At 43.6% G+C, this 14,945-nt stretch overlaps 1 protein-coding gene across 2 annotated transcripts in view; it reads right to left on the reverse strand.

Annotated features, from left to right (window-relative positions):
* Positions 1–14,945, reverse strand: part of whrnb (whirlin b) — a 74,923-nt gene that overhangs the window by 11,995 nt on the left and 47,983 nt on the right. The window contains exons 6-10 of one of the 2 annotated variants that reach the window (XM_086207043.1): positions 6,429–6,611; positions 5,779–5,970; positions 4,185–4,857; positions 3,430–3,605; positions 2,503–2,631 (exon numbers count right to left, since the gene is read on the reverse strand). In XM_086207043.1, coding sequence (XP_086063169.1) covers positions 2,503–2,631; positions 3,430–3,605; positions 4,185–4,857; positions 5,779–5,970; positions 6,429–6,611 — 1,353 coding nt within the window. Of the gene's footprint in view, positions 1–2,502; positions 2,635–3,429; positions 3,606–4,184; positions 4,858–5,778; positions 5,971–6,428; positions 6,612–14,945 lie in introns of both variants that reach the window. The other variant, XM_086207042.1, reaches the window with a different exon arrangement.

Raw genomic sequence — 14,945 nt, forward strand, 5'->3', positions numbered from 1 at the left:
AAATGCCATTAACTATTCTGATCCCTTTATAACTATGAAATCACAGGAAATTTTAAGTAGGAAGCAGCAGTCATTCATACAGTTCCTCATATCAGCTCCATTGCATTTAGTCGTGATTCATTCAATTTCAGCAATTTAACTGGACCCCTATAATGTTAGCAATCCAGATACACCAGTGTCATTTGACTGGACCACCACAGGGCAGCAATAACTCATTGTTGATGGTAGAGGGAAATGGTAAAAACTGTGATGTATCTATCTCTGCGTTCAACTGGATATTTAAAAAGGAAACTGAAAATACATGTTTTTAGCCCCATTGATCCCCAACACAAGAAATATTTGAGGACAAGGTGTTTGAAAATTTAATTGTCCTCTCTGGCTTGTCACTGAACAACCGAGTCCCTGTTGGTTGTAAAGGCAGACAGGTTACAGGGTACAACGGTACGTGCCTGGCCACATATCTACTGTCTACTGCTGGTGGTGTGCACAGATTGAGACACATGGGCAATTTGGTTGACTCAGAAACAAAAAACAAGCCCTCTGGGTCTCACTCATCTTTCACCATGCTTGTCTGCCCTCACTCTAGGGCATTGTGTAAGAGTGAAAATGGGTCAGGCTTTATGTGTGTCTAAGTGTGCTGGACCTGATGGCAACAGCACCATTAATAGTGAGGCAGCACAGTACATGAGACTCTCTCAACCTCAAGCATCACATGTGCTTATACTGTACACGTTTAAGAGTCAGTGAAGAGCAGATTAATGATTAAAGTTTTATTTTTAAACAATGCAGTATCACATTGTTGTAGCTGTTCAATACTGGAGTTTTGCTCCTTTGCTCAGCCACCAATGATGGTGTTGTGTTGGTGTGAATTTGTTTGCCTGTAACATTGTCTGTCCATCTATCCATTTTCTATACCACTCATCTGTTCAGGGTCAGGGGGGCTGGAGCCTATCCCGGCTGACATTGGGCAAATGGCGGGGTACACCCTCGATGGGTTGCCAGTCCATCGCAAGGCCATCAGGAGCAATTAGGGTCTCAGTGTCTTGCACAAGGATACTTCGACATGGTCACCGGGGGGAGTAAGGATAGAACCAGCGACCCTTCGGTTGCTAGACAGCCACTCCACTACCTCTGAGCCATGCTGCCCCGCTTGTTACATTGTACAATACAATTACGCTTTAAAGTACTTGAACTTTCAGTACAATGTCACTAAAGCCACAGGTTTTTCTCAAGTAGCATATTTTAGCAGGCTACTATTCTCACTTGTGACTTTGGATACATTTAAGTCATCTAGTTTGACTGTTGAGTTGTTCCCTCACTCTCACAGTGATTAAATTTAAATCATAAGGAAGTCCTTCTACTCAGACAAATACTGCTTCTGCCAAAATTGCACAACTCCATTTCATCCTAAACACTCATTCTTTCCACACATTGACATTCATTTACATAGCAGCAGCTTGAAACATCACTTCAGGCTATACTGGCCAATCATGAATTTGGATTCTGCAGACTGTGCAGGGAAATGAAGCAGACAGTGTATACTGCATCTACAGGCATGACTAACATGCCTGGTAGCAACCACTAACCCAAATGCAGTGAGAGGTCATAATATGAGTTTTAAGGCATTAATGCATTAAAGGGCTGAAAACACAAACCAGGGACATCCGTTTTTTGTCATTTCAGATGCAGCTGCTCAGCTGGTTTTAGGGGCTACATAGGAGCAAAAAGAGTCATTCTTATGGCTGTCAATGCACAGTCACAAAACCTCCTCAAGTATGCCCTCCTCATTAAAAAGACTGAGGGAAGGGTGGGGTTTGGGTATCGAGGTCAAATAAACCCCCCTTAACATTTTAAGCAATAACATGGCAAATAATCTATGACAGGTAAAATCCAAGTCGGTACATCATGATGTTTTGGAATCGTAACACTGCTTTGTGTGATTCCTGCAACAAACCTCCTTAAGCCGCAGTCAGATTTGTGATTATTGATAGCCAACACATCCGACAAGTCTCCAGCCTCTTTCTGCCTAAATTTTAGTTTGCTGATTGTCGCTACAGTAGTCTCTTCCCCCTCAACCCTTGCTCGGTAATTGAACAACAACGATTAACTGCACAATTTAGTGAAGGAATTAAAGCTGCTAGTTTTGAGTGAAGTACATGTACCTCAGCACTGTAGTGAAGTACAGTGCTAAAAATAATTCCACCACGTAGGTGATTAGCTGATATCAGTCTCAAACTCCATCAGCACCTGAAAACACTCTCTCATCCAAGAGGTCTCTTTTTTATACTTTTGGTCTTTGAAAAAAGAAAGATATCAGAGGGAAATGCTGAAACAATTAATGGTATTTGCTGATTGTTTTAAAGCACTTAATGTAAGTTTGTAATCAGCTGCTGAGGGAAAGCAGACATTATAAAGGTGGGAGTGAAAAAGAGAAACCTTTTCAGGCTTGATTATGAGACCCTTGACATTAGCATCAAATAGGATCAAAAATCTCTTCCTCACCTGGATGGTGACGATACGTGGCAGAGGTTGGCGTGTGTTGGCTCCTCCCTCTATTGCAATGCCAAGAGTGTTGGCATTTTTCACCACTCGCACCAATGTAGAAGAGGCTGCTGGGATTGGTGAGCCAATCTGCTGGATGTCAGACAGGAACACTAAGTCAAGATGAGTCAGGCAATTGTAAGCTAACTTTGATTTTAGCAACATTTTGTTGACAGATGCTTCTGCATTGCTATTGCTGAATGCAGGTCGGCTACAAAAGGTTTTATTTATCAATAACGAGAAGCCTTGAGCAATGTATATGAGCTCTTACTGTTTAAAGCTTTATCCTTCTGCTACAGTAGTACGTAAAGGGTAAATAGCCTTGGAATTCAATGTTCTTGTACTTTGAAATGCCTGAGGATATCAGTCATACCATATTTGAAATCTTGGTTACAACCTTTCCTGTTCAAAATAGCTCTTCAGCTTCCTTATATGTGATGTAATTTTAGTTGTAGTAATTGCAGTTGTAGAGGAGATTGTGTTTGAGGAGCATCCAAATGATTGTAAGGGTCCTACTGACTGACTTAAATGCGATCAATTGTCCTGTGATTTATGGTGAGAGGAGTCCCTCTTATGAAATCACTGGAAAGTCAAAAAGCCTCCTCAAGGGTGCCCCTGCTCATCAAAAAAAAAAATCCACCGCCCAGCATCTTTGTACTAGGTGGTGGATTTTTTTGATGAGCAGGGGCATCCTTAAGGAGGCTTTTGTTTGGATGGAGCACATGGAGATATCCACATGGAGAAATCCGCATGGATCCACACGTTGAGTCACACATGTGTATCTCATAAGCACTTACTCTTCTCATACATGAGTGCTGGGAGTGCTTCAGAGAACAAAACTGAAAGAGCTTTAAGCTTCACGATAAAAAGTAATGTATGACATGTGACCTGTCTGCTGGTCCCAGCAGGAGGTGCATGAGCCCCTGGCTGCTCCAGGTTGCCCTGCTGGTTCTTGCTGGGTCGAGGACTGCCATCCTTACTGAGACCTCCTGCCTCAGCTATGTCCACCCCGCTGTCTTCACTCAGAGTCTGGCCACTGTCTGACAGTTGAGACAGTGTGGCTCCTGGATCCAACAACAATTAGTCAACAAATTGCAAACTCATTAATCAATTGCAAATGTCAAATACTCCTTTTTCTTTTTTCAAGGCTTTTAATCCCAGTTTCTCCACTAAAAATGGCTCCTCAATCTTGAGTTAAACTGTGAAACTCTAATGAGACACAGCTGTGATAGAATGGGAATTCAGCATTGTGTCAATGGTGATGAAGTCTTATCAGTCATCAAAGGACTCAAACTCAGTTGTTGATAGGAAAAATATGTGTTTAGCATTGTGCACCCAACTCTCTTGGCTGGCAATCTATTAGTCATTGTAACTGCAGATGAGGTGAAGATGATATTGTTCTACATCTATACTGTTGACTGTGTCATAGGGTAGCACAAACACTGATTCAGCCACATTAGTGGCATCAGGCTCTACGTTACAGGCTCAAGTCTACATTGAGGCATGTGCACACACACACACACACACACACACACACGCACATATGCACACAAACACACACACACACGCACATATACACACAAACACACACACATATACACATATACACACATACGCACACAAACACACACTCACACACCAACCTCTTTGCTGCGGTCTGGAGTCTGCTGACAGTCGGTTCATGTCCGTGATGATGGCTCTCTGAATCATGGCAGGTGAGCAGGGCCGGTCAAGACAACAATGTGGAGCTGAAGGTATAATGAGAGAGGGGCAGGGGGAGGGACATGGTGAAGGGTGTGGTGATGGGTGAGGGGAGGGAATGGGAGATGCAGCTTTGGAAGAGGCTGCAGACTTTGATAAGATGGAAGACTTCTCATAGGAGCTTGATCTGGAAGAGAGTTTGACTGATGCCTCAGGCTTAGAGGAGCTGGAAGTGTCCCGGTGGTGAAGGAAGCCTGGACAGGTGTTATGTCCTGAACTGGGACGGTTATGGTGTGACACGTGGTGAGCAAATTGAGAAAAGTGGGGGTAGCTGTGGGCTTCAGAGTCAGAGAGCTCAAGGGGACTTTGGCAGGTGTGATTGAGAGAGTTGAGGGAAGTGTGGTGGGAGGAGGTTGAGGGAGGCTGGTGGTTGGTGGGGAGGGATTTGAGCGATTTGTGTAGGCAGTCCTGGAGCAGCCGGGAGGAGCCAGTGAATAGAAGGCTGGAGGCAGGTTGTACCAACCGGGCAGAAGGCTTCTGGGTCAGCTGCTTCTCACTGGATGACCTGCATTGTGCCTGGAGAGGAGATGATTCACCTGAAGCTTGCACTTCATCCTGTCAATGAAACAAGACAAACTGAATCTTAGAGTTCGACATAAGGGAACTTTTATTCTCAAAGCCAAACAGTAATAGATCTTACAATAATAAAAACTATGTCCTGTTAGTCCAGTTTGGTGGCTAACCCTGTTAGCCTGGTTATGTTTCCACCTCTACCTCTTTGTTTTTACCAGCCTTTGTTGGTTTGTCCGTTTGAAAGTCATTGAATAAGAGAACAGAATTGAAAAGCAGACCATCTATCCTGCTAAACTATCTAACACAGACCTACACAGAAGGAAGGTCCTGGACAGTATCTGTCAAGGTTGTGAGGAAGCAGGCTCCAAATGCAGACAAAAAAGCAGACTGAGACGAGGTGCCAGATATGTATTAAAGTGAAAGACCAAATGAATGCTGAAGAATCACATGAGCAATAAATGAAAAAAACAACAACAGATGATTTGACCAAGACAGAAGACACAGAACTAAAATACACACTCAACTAATCACACAGCAAGGAACAGGCAGGAGAACACAAGGGCAGGGAAGGAGGTGATAGGATAAGAAATACTGGGAACAGGACGGGGCTGACGAGAACTGATTAACTGACAACTAACATATAGCTGGGAAAGATAGGAAGTATAACAAACCAGACATGAGGGATCACATGTCAAAGTAACAAGAAGTAAAAAAGGAACTGACAACAGGTCTGACAAAAACACATACCACCAAATATAATAAAACATTTATATCCTATCAGAAGAAATGCACATTGGTTAGCTCAACAGCAAATAAGAAACTTGTCCTGTGACCACAGGTCCTTTCTAATTTGAATCAATACAGAATGCATGAGTGAGTACCACTGCTCAGGAAGGTCAGAGGATTCTGGCAGATACCACACACATGGCTTCAACATGCAGTTACAACAGATGATGGATTTACCGTAGCAGGCACAGGATGAGCTGCATCAGGGATAACAGAGGCAGCATGGATGTAGTGGCCCTGTGGTTGCAGAACTCCCAGACCTCCGTGCCAAGTCTGGTGGGCCTCCCTTTCCCGGTGCAACACCAGCCTGTCGTAGAACTCCAGATCCTGGGGAGCCACTAGACTCCTCACCTCAGACAGCATCGACAGCTGGAGGCAAAGACAAGTCAAACCAAATCCTAGATTAGAAAACAGCAAGGACCTGCCTGGAAACACTCCATTACATCAAAGTCACTTTGTTGATCCCTCATTGGCAGTATTTACACAAGAGCATTTGCCAAGATGACAATATTGTCCTCGCAAAGAAGTAGCAAACTCAGACAATCAGCTCTTTCTGCAAATGCAGTGGAGAACAACCTGTGAAAACAAGGGAGTGTGCTGCATGCAGCCTTTCTAAAATCTGAGTTACTCTATTAAACTAACATAAAGACTGTGTGAGATTGGCTGAGCTCTGGTTTGTTTGTACTTGTATGACTGTATTTGTGACTTTGTGGCAAAAAAACAGAGGTTTACCCCAGTTCAAGTCATGTAACCACTCACACACTTCTGTGATATGACAACAAAGGTCTCTGTACATTCACAGATTTTCAGCAGGCAGGCTAACACACCTTCGCATGTGTGTTGAAGAGCTCGAACAGAGCCATGGTCAGAGGCTCCACCCCAATGTGTCCCTCCTGGTATTCCTGCAGGTAGTAGGCCATGGTCTGCCTCTCTGGCTCAGTCAGAAGCATGTACGCCTGCTGCTCCAGAGACACCTGGGTGCCAGGCGGGCCAACCGCCCGGTGCGCTGGCTGAATGGGTCCATAAAAAAGGATGAAGAGAAAAATGATGAGTTAAGAGTCTCGGGATATGTGCAGGCCTCCCATCTTCTCTCATATGCTGGTGATTAAGACTTCTCTTCAAAGCTATATAGAGTGAGTTAATCACAACGTGTTTGCCTTTAGCATTCCATCATTATCTGTATAAGCAGCTCAACCTGCAAACAGGTTTTGTCACTGTGTGTAGATGGCCTTGCAGCACAGTCCATGAAATAATAAGGCCCTTGCCAGTAGGAGATGAGTTGCTGGGGGAGACTTTCCCTCCTGCACTATTTAGGAGGTGAATGATACAAAAAAAACAAATCTGTCACTGCTGACTACTGTGCATTTTTTTCAGCTCACATAGTGGTTCAAAAGAAAGGAAAGGACTTCAAATTTAAGAAGACCTGTGTATGGACTGCACTGATCCAATCTTGACCTTGTATTAAAACATCTATATGTAGACCCAACCAGCGATTATGTAGCTGCTCAAAGTGAATGAAGATGGATGAACATCCACTCAATAAAAACAAAACGTTGTGTCTACAAAACAGGGAAAAAGCAACATTATTGTCTGGAATTGTACACTTTGACCAGGGATCATTATGAAGAAGAAGAAAAAGAACCCAAGATTTTGCAGAACCTCCTACTCAAGGTTAATCTATGAGCTCTAAATAAACAACATGCCCAAATTGTTGGAACTGCAGGTTATCAGTTATAAGAAATCAGTTGTTTTCCGTCATGAATGCTGTCAAGTAAACATATTTAATATGTGCATAATAATAAACACAAGTAGCATGTTTGAAAGATTTGGGATTTTTGTTAGTGAAAAACACAACTGAAAATCAAAACCAATGAAATATCAGTCACTATTCTACTCTCCTGACAATGAATATTGCTCAACTAACATCCAACCAAACATCGGTGGAAGGTGGATTTGAAATTAAGAGGATAATTATGTTTGCTGACATTGTGTCATCATGCCCCCCAAGCAAAAAAGGAGAAAGAAGGATTTAGTCACATAATTAAAATGTTAACGTGCCACACCTTCAGTCCACATAAAGCAGAGACATTAAGACAAGCAGAAAGCAGGCTGAACGTGGACATAAAATGAGGCTAAAAATGGGCAAAAAAAACAACAGTTGGTCGAGCATGAAAAATCCATCCATCCATTGTCTTCCGCTTATTCCTATTAAGGGTCACGGGGGGACTGGAGCCTATCCCAGCGTCAACGGGCGAGAGGCAGGGTTCACCCTGGCCAGGTTGCCAGTCCATCACAGGGCCAACATACAGAGACAAACAACCATTCACACTCACATTCATATGTCCTATTAGAGTATTCAATCAGCCTAGTCCCCATTTGCATGTCTTTGGACGGTGGGAAGAAGCAGGAGTACCAGAGAGAACCCACGCAGGCATGGGGAGAACATGCAAACTCCACACAGTAAGATCCCGCGCCCGAGCCAGGACTGGAACCCGGAACCTTCTTGCTGTGAGGCGACAGTGCTAACCACTGCACCACCGTGCAGCCAGCATGAACAATACTGGGAAAATATTATTAGATTTTAAGGTCAGAAATCAGCAAATCTAAAATTCATCCGGATGTGATACAAAATAATTACAAGAAACAAGACAATTCATTGAATAGACAACAATGAATATATTGTTAACCTTTCCCAGGAACTGACAGTATGCTAAAACATGATTCTTCTGTATATTTCAGGGCAGTAGAAAATTAACATTGTGAACAGGGATAAAGGACTGGTCTAAGATACATAGATCAGTCCACGGAGATATCCAACTACATTTAAACCTATACATGTGTTTTCCTGTGTTTCCATGTGTTCTACCCTCCAGATTAGGTCACAACAAACAATATTAATACTGGACTAGATCCCAATGAAAATAGGGACTGATAGACTTTAGTCTATTTTTTGTGTTTTTATGTTTTATTTTCCGGTTATTTTTGTAAAGCTCACACACACACTGTCACGATCCCTGTCTTGTGTCTCCTGTTTTATTTTGTAGTCATGTCCTGTCTTCCTGATCTCCCTCCTGTGATTACCTCATGTGTCTCACCTGGGTGATTGCACCACCTGTGTCTCGTTTCCCCTCTTGTATTTAACCCGTGTGTCTCCTTAGTTCCTTGTTGGGTCATTGCTACTGTTACCGTGATCGTCATTCCTGTTCCCTTTGTCATGATCGATCCCCTGTCTTGTTCTCTGCTCCTCCGTGTTTCCCTTTTGTCCCGTCCCGTCTCGTCTCGTCTAGTCAAGCCTCCTGCCTCACGTCAAGTTTCCTGCCTCTCGTCAAGCCTCCGGCCTCACTCCCCGCCTCAAGCCTCCGGCCTCACTCACCACCTCAAGCCTCCAGCTCTCAATAAACCTCTTTCGCCCCATTCCTACGGTCTGCACTTGGGTCTCTTCTCCCCACACACCCCCGAACCTGACACACACATATACATACATACACATTTGTGTATATACACACACACACATACTGTATATAAACACATATACACATGTATACATATATGATCTTATTTTTCATAGAATTGACGGAATTCAAGTATATTTAGGGTTCTGTTTTTGGTGTGGAGGCTACTGAGCATGAGAGGACACTGAGCAGCAAGCACAATTTACTGCACTGATGTGAAGAAAAGAGTCAAAGCTGTCGATCGATCAATCAGTTTTGTTCCACAGGACAGACCAAGGACCAAGTGGACTATACTCATCGCTAGCTTGAAAGACCATGGAACCAGCTTCATAAATAACTGATGGACGGATTTACAGCTGCAGGATTTTAAAGAATGATTTTTTTTTCTCTTAATCAATAATTTTAGCAGTTTGGTGAGACCATCCATTTCACATGAGCTCAAGAGATGAACCCTGCGATTATGTGTGGATCCCCTCCTAACCAGAACCCCTGTGAGTGTGAAAGTGAGAGTGGAGCAGTTAGCAGGCAGTTCTGATTGTTCTATTCTGGTGTGTGTGTGTGTGTGTGTGTGTGTGTGTGTGTAAAAGGTGATGCTTCATTGTGTGCTGAGCCAAAAGGGATAGGAATGAAGCAGTCAGGGGTTATATACTGTATGACTAAACTATGAGAAATGATCAATTCTAGACATCAGTCTGAAGTCACAACATAACTCTGCTCGGTGAACATTTCAATCATTCACAACTGTGTTCGTCATGAAAATAAATCACCAAGAATTTTCCAGAAACTTTAAAAAATAGCTTAAATTGTGGAGGCAGTCCAACTGTGGCATGCGGAAGACTGCTTTTGAAGTTACCAATAAATGAAAAAGATATTTCTAAGAACGTTAGGCTACATTATTTAAACAAAGGACATTAAATATTTTTTGGGACCAGCTTCAGATGAATTACCTGAACAATGATGTGCTTTAAGAAGTGAACAAGATATATCAGGCTTCACTGAAGCATTTCTGGTCTGAATGTGTACATAATTCATGATATTATACAATAATATATAATAATAATAACATATCACTTTGCCTTTGATGCACACATACCATAGTCTTAGCTCAGAACAGTGCACACACTATTGGCTGATGTTCAGACATCCTACACTGTGACCATCACTCTGCTGAGCGTCTTAGACTGCTCCCTCCTCCTCCACCTAATGTTTTATAACCTAGATATTGAAGACATTTTTTTCCCCCTTAATTATGTTTTCTTAGGAAGAGTTGCTTCAGGAGAGTTGTCAGTGTTAAGGGTCTCGGGGGCCTGGAGCCTATCCCAGCGGCTTTCGGACAACAGGCGGGGTTCACCCTGGACAGGTCACCAGTCAATCACGGGGCCAGACAGACAACCATTCACACTCACAGCCACACCTACGGTCAATTTAGAGCAGGGGTGTCCAAACTGGTCCAGTAAGGGCCGGTGTGGCTGCAGGTTTTCATTCCACCCGAACAAAAGCAACACTTGATTCTACTTAAATCAACTAAGCTGTGTCCACACAGCTCATTTGTTGGATCAGGTGTTGCTTTTGCTGGGTTGGAATGAAAACCTGCAGCCACACCGGCCCAGTTTGGACACCCCTGATTTAGAGTATTCAATTAGCATAGACCCCATTTGCATGTCTTTGGACTGTGGGAGGAAGCTGGAGTACCCCAAGAGAACCCACGCAGACACAGGGAGAACATGCAAACTCCAAACAGAACGATCCTGTGTCCGAGCCGGGACTCGAACCCTGAACCTTCTTGCTGTGAGGCGACAGAGCTAACCACTGCACTGCTGTCTCTGTAATAATATATTTATCAAATAATCCAACACATGAATGGTTATGAAAAGCTTAAAAAATTCCCAATTCATCATTTGAGTACTTTGCCATGATAATTAGCAGTGTTATTGGGAGACTGACATATTTTGGTTTGTGCCCCTCAAAACTGAAACACGCAAGTCTCCCAACAGTCATGCTCCTTATTACATGTGTTACTTATGACCTCCACTCAACTTTGAAGTAGAATTAACTTTTGCTAAAAAACATTAGAAAAGGTCAGAATCTTTTTTTATAATAAATTATGAAGGTGTATCCACCCACAATGGCCATGAGGCTTAAGAGGGCTAACAAGATCAGAGAGATAGCTTTCTTAAAATATATTTAATCTTCCAGCGACCACTTCATCTTCAGCACAGACTCCAAATGGCAGACATACCTGGGTATCTTGTTGGACTGGTTTGTTAAGTGAAAAAAGTAAGTGGTTAGCACTGTTGCCTCACAGCAAGAAGGTTCCGGGATCGAGTTCTGGCTCAAGCACGGGATCTTTCTGTGTGGAATTTGCATGTTCTCCCTGTGCCTGTGTGGATTCTCTCTGGTTCTCTCTCCCACAGTCCAAAGACATCAAGAGGGGACGAGGCTGATTGATACTCTAAATTGACCATAGGTATGACTGTGAGTGTGAATAGTTGTCTGTCTATATGTTGGCCCTGCGATGGACTGGCCACCTGTCCAGGGTGAACCCTGCCTCTCGCCCGAAAGCCTCTGGGATAGGCTACAGCCCCCCCCCCCGCGACCCTTAACAGGATAGGTGGAAGAAAATTGATGGATGGATGGATGGATGGATTATTATTAGGGCTGTCACTTTAACGCAACGGGAACAGGTGTTAATAAGTGCTGGGTCTGCCAAAATATACCTGCCTCAATCCATATTTGTGCCTGTGCCATTTTCCAGGGTGGACTGCAAGTTGTTCAATTGGAATGACTGGGCCTTCCTACTTTGTGAAGAAGCTGAGTATTGTTACTCTCCTGCAGATCCACATGAGTCAGACACATATGAGAGGTACAAGCATCCCCAAGGTCATGGTAAATATCATAAATCCTGAACACCTTCCACCTAATTTTCATGTTTTAAGCCTGCTGCGCATAATTTATGTGCGTATGTATGTTCATCTTGCTATTGATGACAGAATACAAGTCGTAGTAAATCAAACTAACTGCATTGAACTATTGGACACACAGGTCTGCGTCCCTACACCACACACTCCAACTGCTGTTGCCGAGGTTCTTGTTACAGCAATACAGGTCAGCTCTAAGTTTCCTTGGTAAAATTCAGAGTGCATAACTGTTCTGAGCCTGTTCTGAGAGTTCATACATCCTGAGAGATTGCTCAAGGTACATCCTTTTCACTGATGTTCATGAGCTAAAAGAAGTGCTGATCTGTTTTCAGGCAACTAGTAAGAGTTCAACTGTTCATCAAGGCCAAAGTGATTGTCTCTCAGTTGTAATTCTTCACTAAGTCACAACCACTGCCCAAGAGAAGTAATTTGGTTTGTGGAAATAAAGCTTATAGCTGTGTCCCTTCTGAAAATGCTGCTGGCACGTGTTATCTAGCCTATCTGGTCCCCCTGATAAGAGCAGTAGCTTCATCCCAAAATGTTTAGTTATATCCCCGGTTGCATAAAAGAGAAACATCTACTCTCCAGAGGGTCTAGCATACTGTTCCCTTTTTGTGGTATGTACATCACCCAACAGGAGGTAGAATCCCTGAGTGCTATAGTGAGAAAAACATATCAATGTTTCTACTTGAGCCGAACAAGCTCTAAACAAAGAACGGCAGGAAGTTAAAGCAGGGATGTTTCAAAACTGCATGGCCTTAGACCTCATATTAGCTGCTCAAGGTGGAGTTTGTAAAGTTGTGGGTACAGAGTACTGTACAATTGTCTCTTGACTTGGCCCATGAGACAGCAATAACCCTGAAACAACTACATGAGGAGCATGGGTCTGACTTGGGTAATTTCTCTTCAGTATTTGGATCCTGACATTCCTGACCACCTTCATTGTTGTGCTGCTTCTAATTGCTTTGATTTGTTCTTATCTAGTGACGAGTGTGAAACTGAGTATCTTAAATTCACCATGACTGTGATCCAAAGCCCCCTGAGGCCTGTTGAGTTTAATGGTAGCGCCCGCTTCCTGGCCCAGGACAGTGACATCTAGGCTCTGGCCTACTACCCCTTGTCCATCTCAGACAACGAGGAAGTAAGTGGTGAAATTGAGACTAAAATGTGATGCTGAGCACTCTCTCTCTGCCGCTTTGCCCTTGATAAAGCAAACTGCATGCTGCTGAGATTGATTCCAGCTATTCTTAGAGGTACTTTTATGTTTTGTTTGTAAAATTTCATATATTATTCTTGAATGTTTTGGTTATTATATCATGATTTGCATGTTATCCATCTATTTACTTCTCATTATTACCTCATGAGGCTGAGTTGTTGAAATAGTATGATTATTTATGTTTTTCAGCTTTTACATTCCTCCTATTTTAAATTACAGTATATTAGACTAACAGTTAAGTTTATTTGAAACATTTGGTACATTTTAGTAGTAGTAGCAGTTGTTGTGTTGTTATGTTGTTAATATTGACCATACAGAAAAACAGTTATGTGGTCCTAGGGTGTGGTGAAGCTGTCACTGATCGACACCACCAAGATCTACAGCAATGGCATCGGGATGTCATTTGGACTGGACAAATGTGGCCGGATGGTATCAAAGAGAGGCAAGATGATCAGAACTGAAGGGGTTGACCTACCAGAAGGAAATATAGGTGACATCCAGAGCAACTACAAGTATCTTGGGATCCCACAGGCTAATGGAAACCATGAGGAGGCAGCAAGGAAGTCAACCACTGACAAGTACTGAGAAGTCAGCTGAATGGTAAGAAGGTTTGAGTCATTAACATGTTCACACTGCCTGACATCAGATACCGCCCTAGGATCATAAACTGGTAAAGTAGGCGATAGAAGCCATGGATGTCAAGACCAGAAAGCTCCTCACCATGCATGGAGGGTTTCACCCCAAGTCAAGCATCCTGAGGCTGTACACTAAGCAGAAAGAGGGAGGAAGACGACTACTTAGCATCAGAGCCACTGTCCAGGATGAAACACTGAAAATCCAAGAATATATCAAGAAGATGGCCCCTCAGGATGAGCTGCTCATTGAATGCCTCAGACAGATGAAACACAATGAGAGTGAGGAGGTAGAGGAGCAGACGTGGACGGACAAGCCCCTAAAACAGACTGGGAGGTAGAGCCTTCAGTTACCGGGCTCCTTTACCGTGTAACCAGCTCTCTCCATGGGTCAGAGAGGCAGACACACTAACTATGTTTACGTCTAGGCTTAAGACCGTCCTCTATAACAGAGCTTTCAGTTAGGACTGGTTCAGGTAGCTCTGAACCATTTTATAGCTATGCTGCTATAGGCTTAGACTGCTGGTCACGCTGGGGGACACATCTGGTTACATGGAGCCCTCTCCTCCTCTCCTCTCCTCTCTCCTCCACTCCTCTCCTCTCCTCTCCTGTCTTCTTCTCTCCTCTCTCCTCCACTCCACATTTTTTAACTGTCATTATCGTTACCTGTTGCACTTTGTAGTTTGGCCTTGGTGTCTCGCAGTCTCTCTGATCCACCAGAGCTCCATCCAACCGCCGTGTGCATCGCCCCCCTACTCCCCCTTTTCCCTGCTGTTGCACTGACCTGCGCTCCCCTCCAATGAACCAGTGTGCCATCAAGTCCTCCTATCATCAAGCTGGCTCACTCTCCTTGCCCCCCCCCCCCCCCCCGCCTACCAGAAGTGCACATTTTGTATTGGGTTATAAGGTTGTAACATCTCTTGCACGTCTGTCCATCCTGGGTGAGGGATCCCTCCTCTGTTGCTCACAGATTTTTACCTGTTAAAAGGGTTTTCTATGGAGTTTTCCCTCAGTTGATATGAGGGTCTAAGGGCAGGGGATGTTGTTATGATGCCATGTAAAGCCCTTTGAGACAAACTGTTTGTGAAAACGGGCTATACAAATAAAATTGCCTTGCCTTGCCTAC

The sequence above is a fragment of the Aulostomus chinensis genome, chromosome 6 (genome assembly GCF_037954235.1).
Source record: "Aulostomus chinensis isolate RoL2024-O1b breed Wild chromosome 6, RoL_Achi_v1.0, whole genome shotgun sequence".
Taxonomy (NCBI): Eukaryota; Metazoa; Chordata; class Actinopteri; order Syngnathiformes; family Aulostomidae; genus Aulostomus; species Aulostomus chinensis.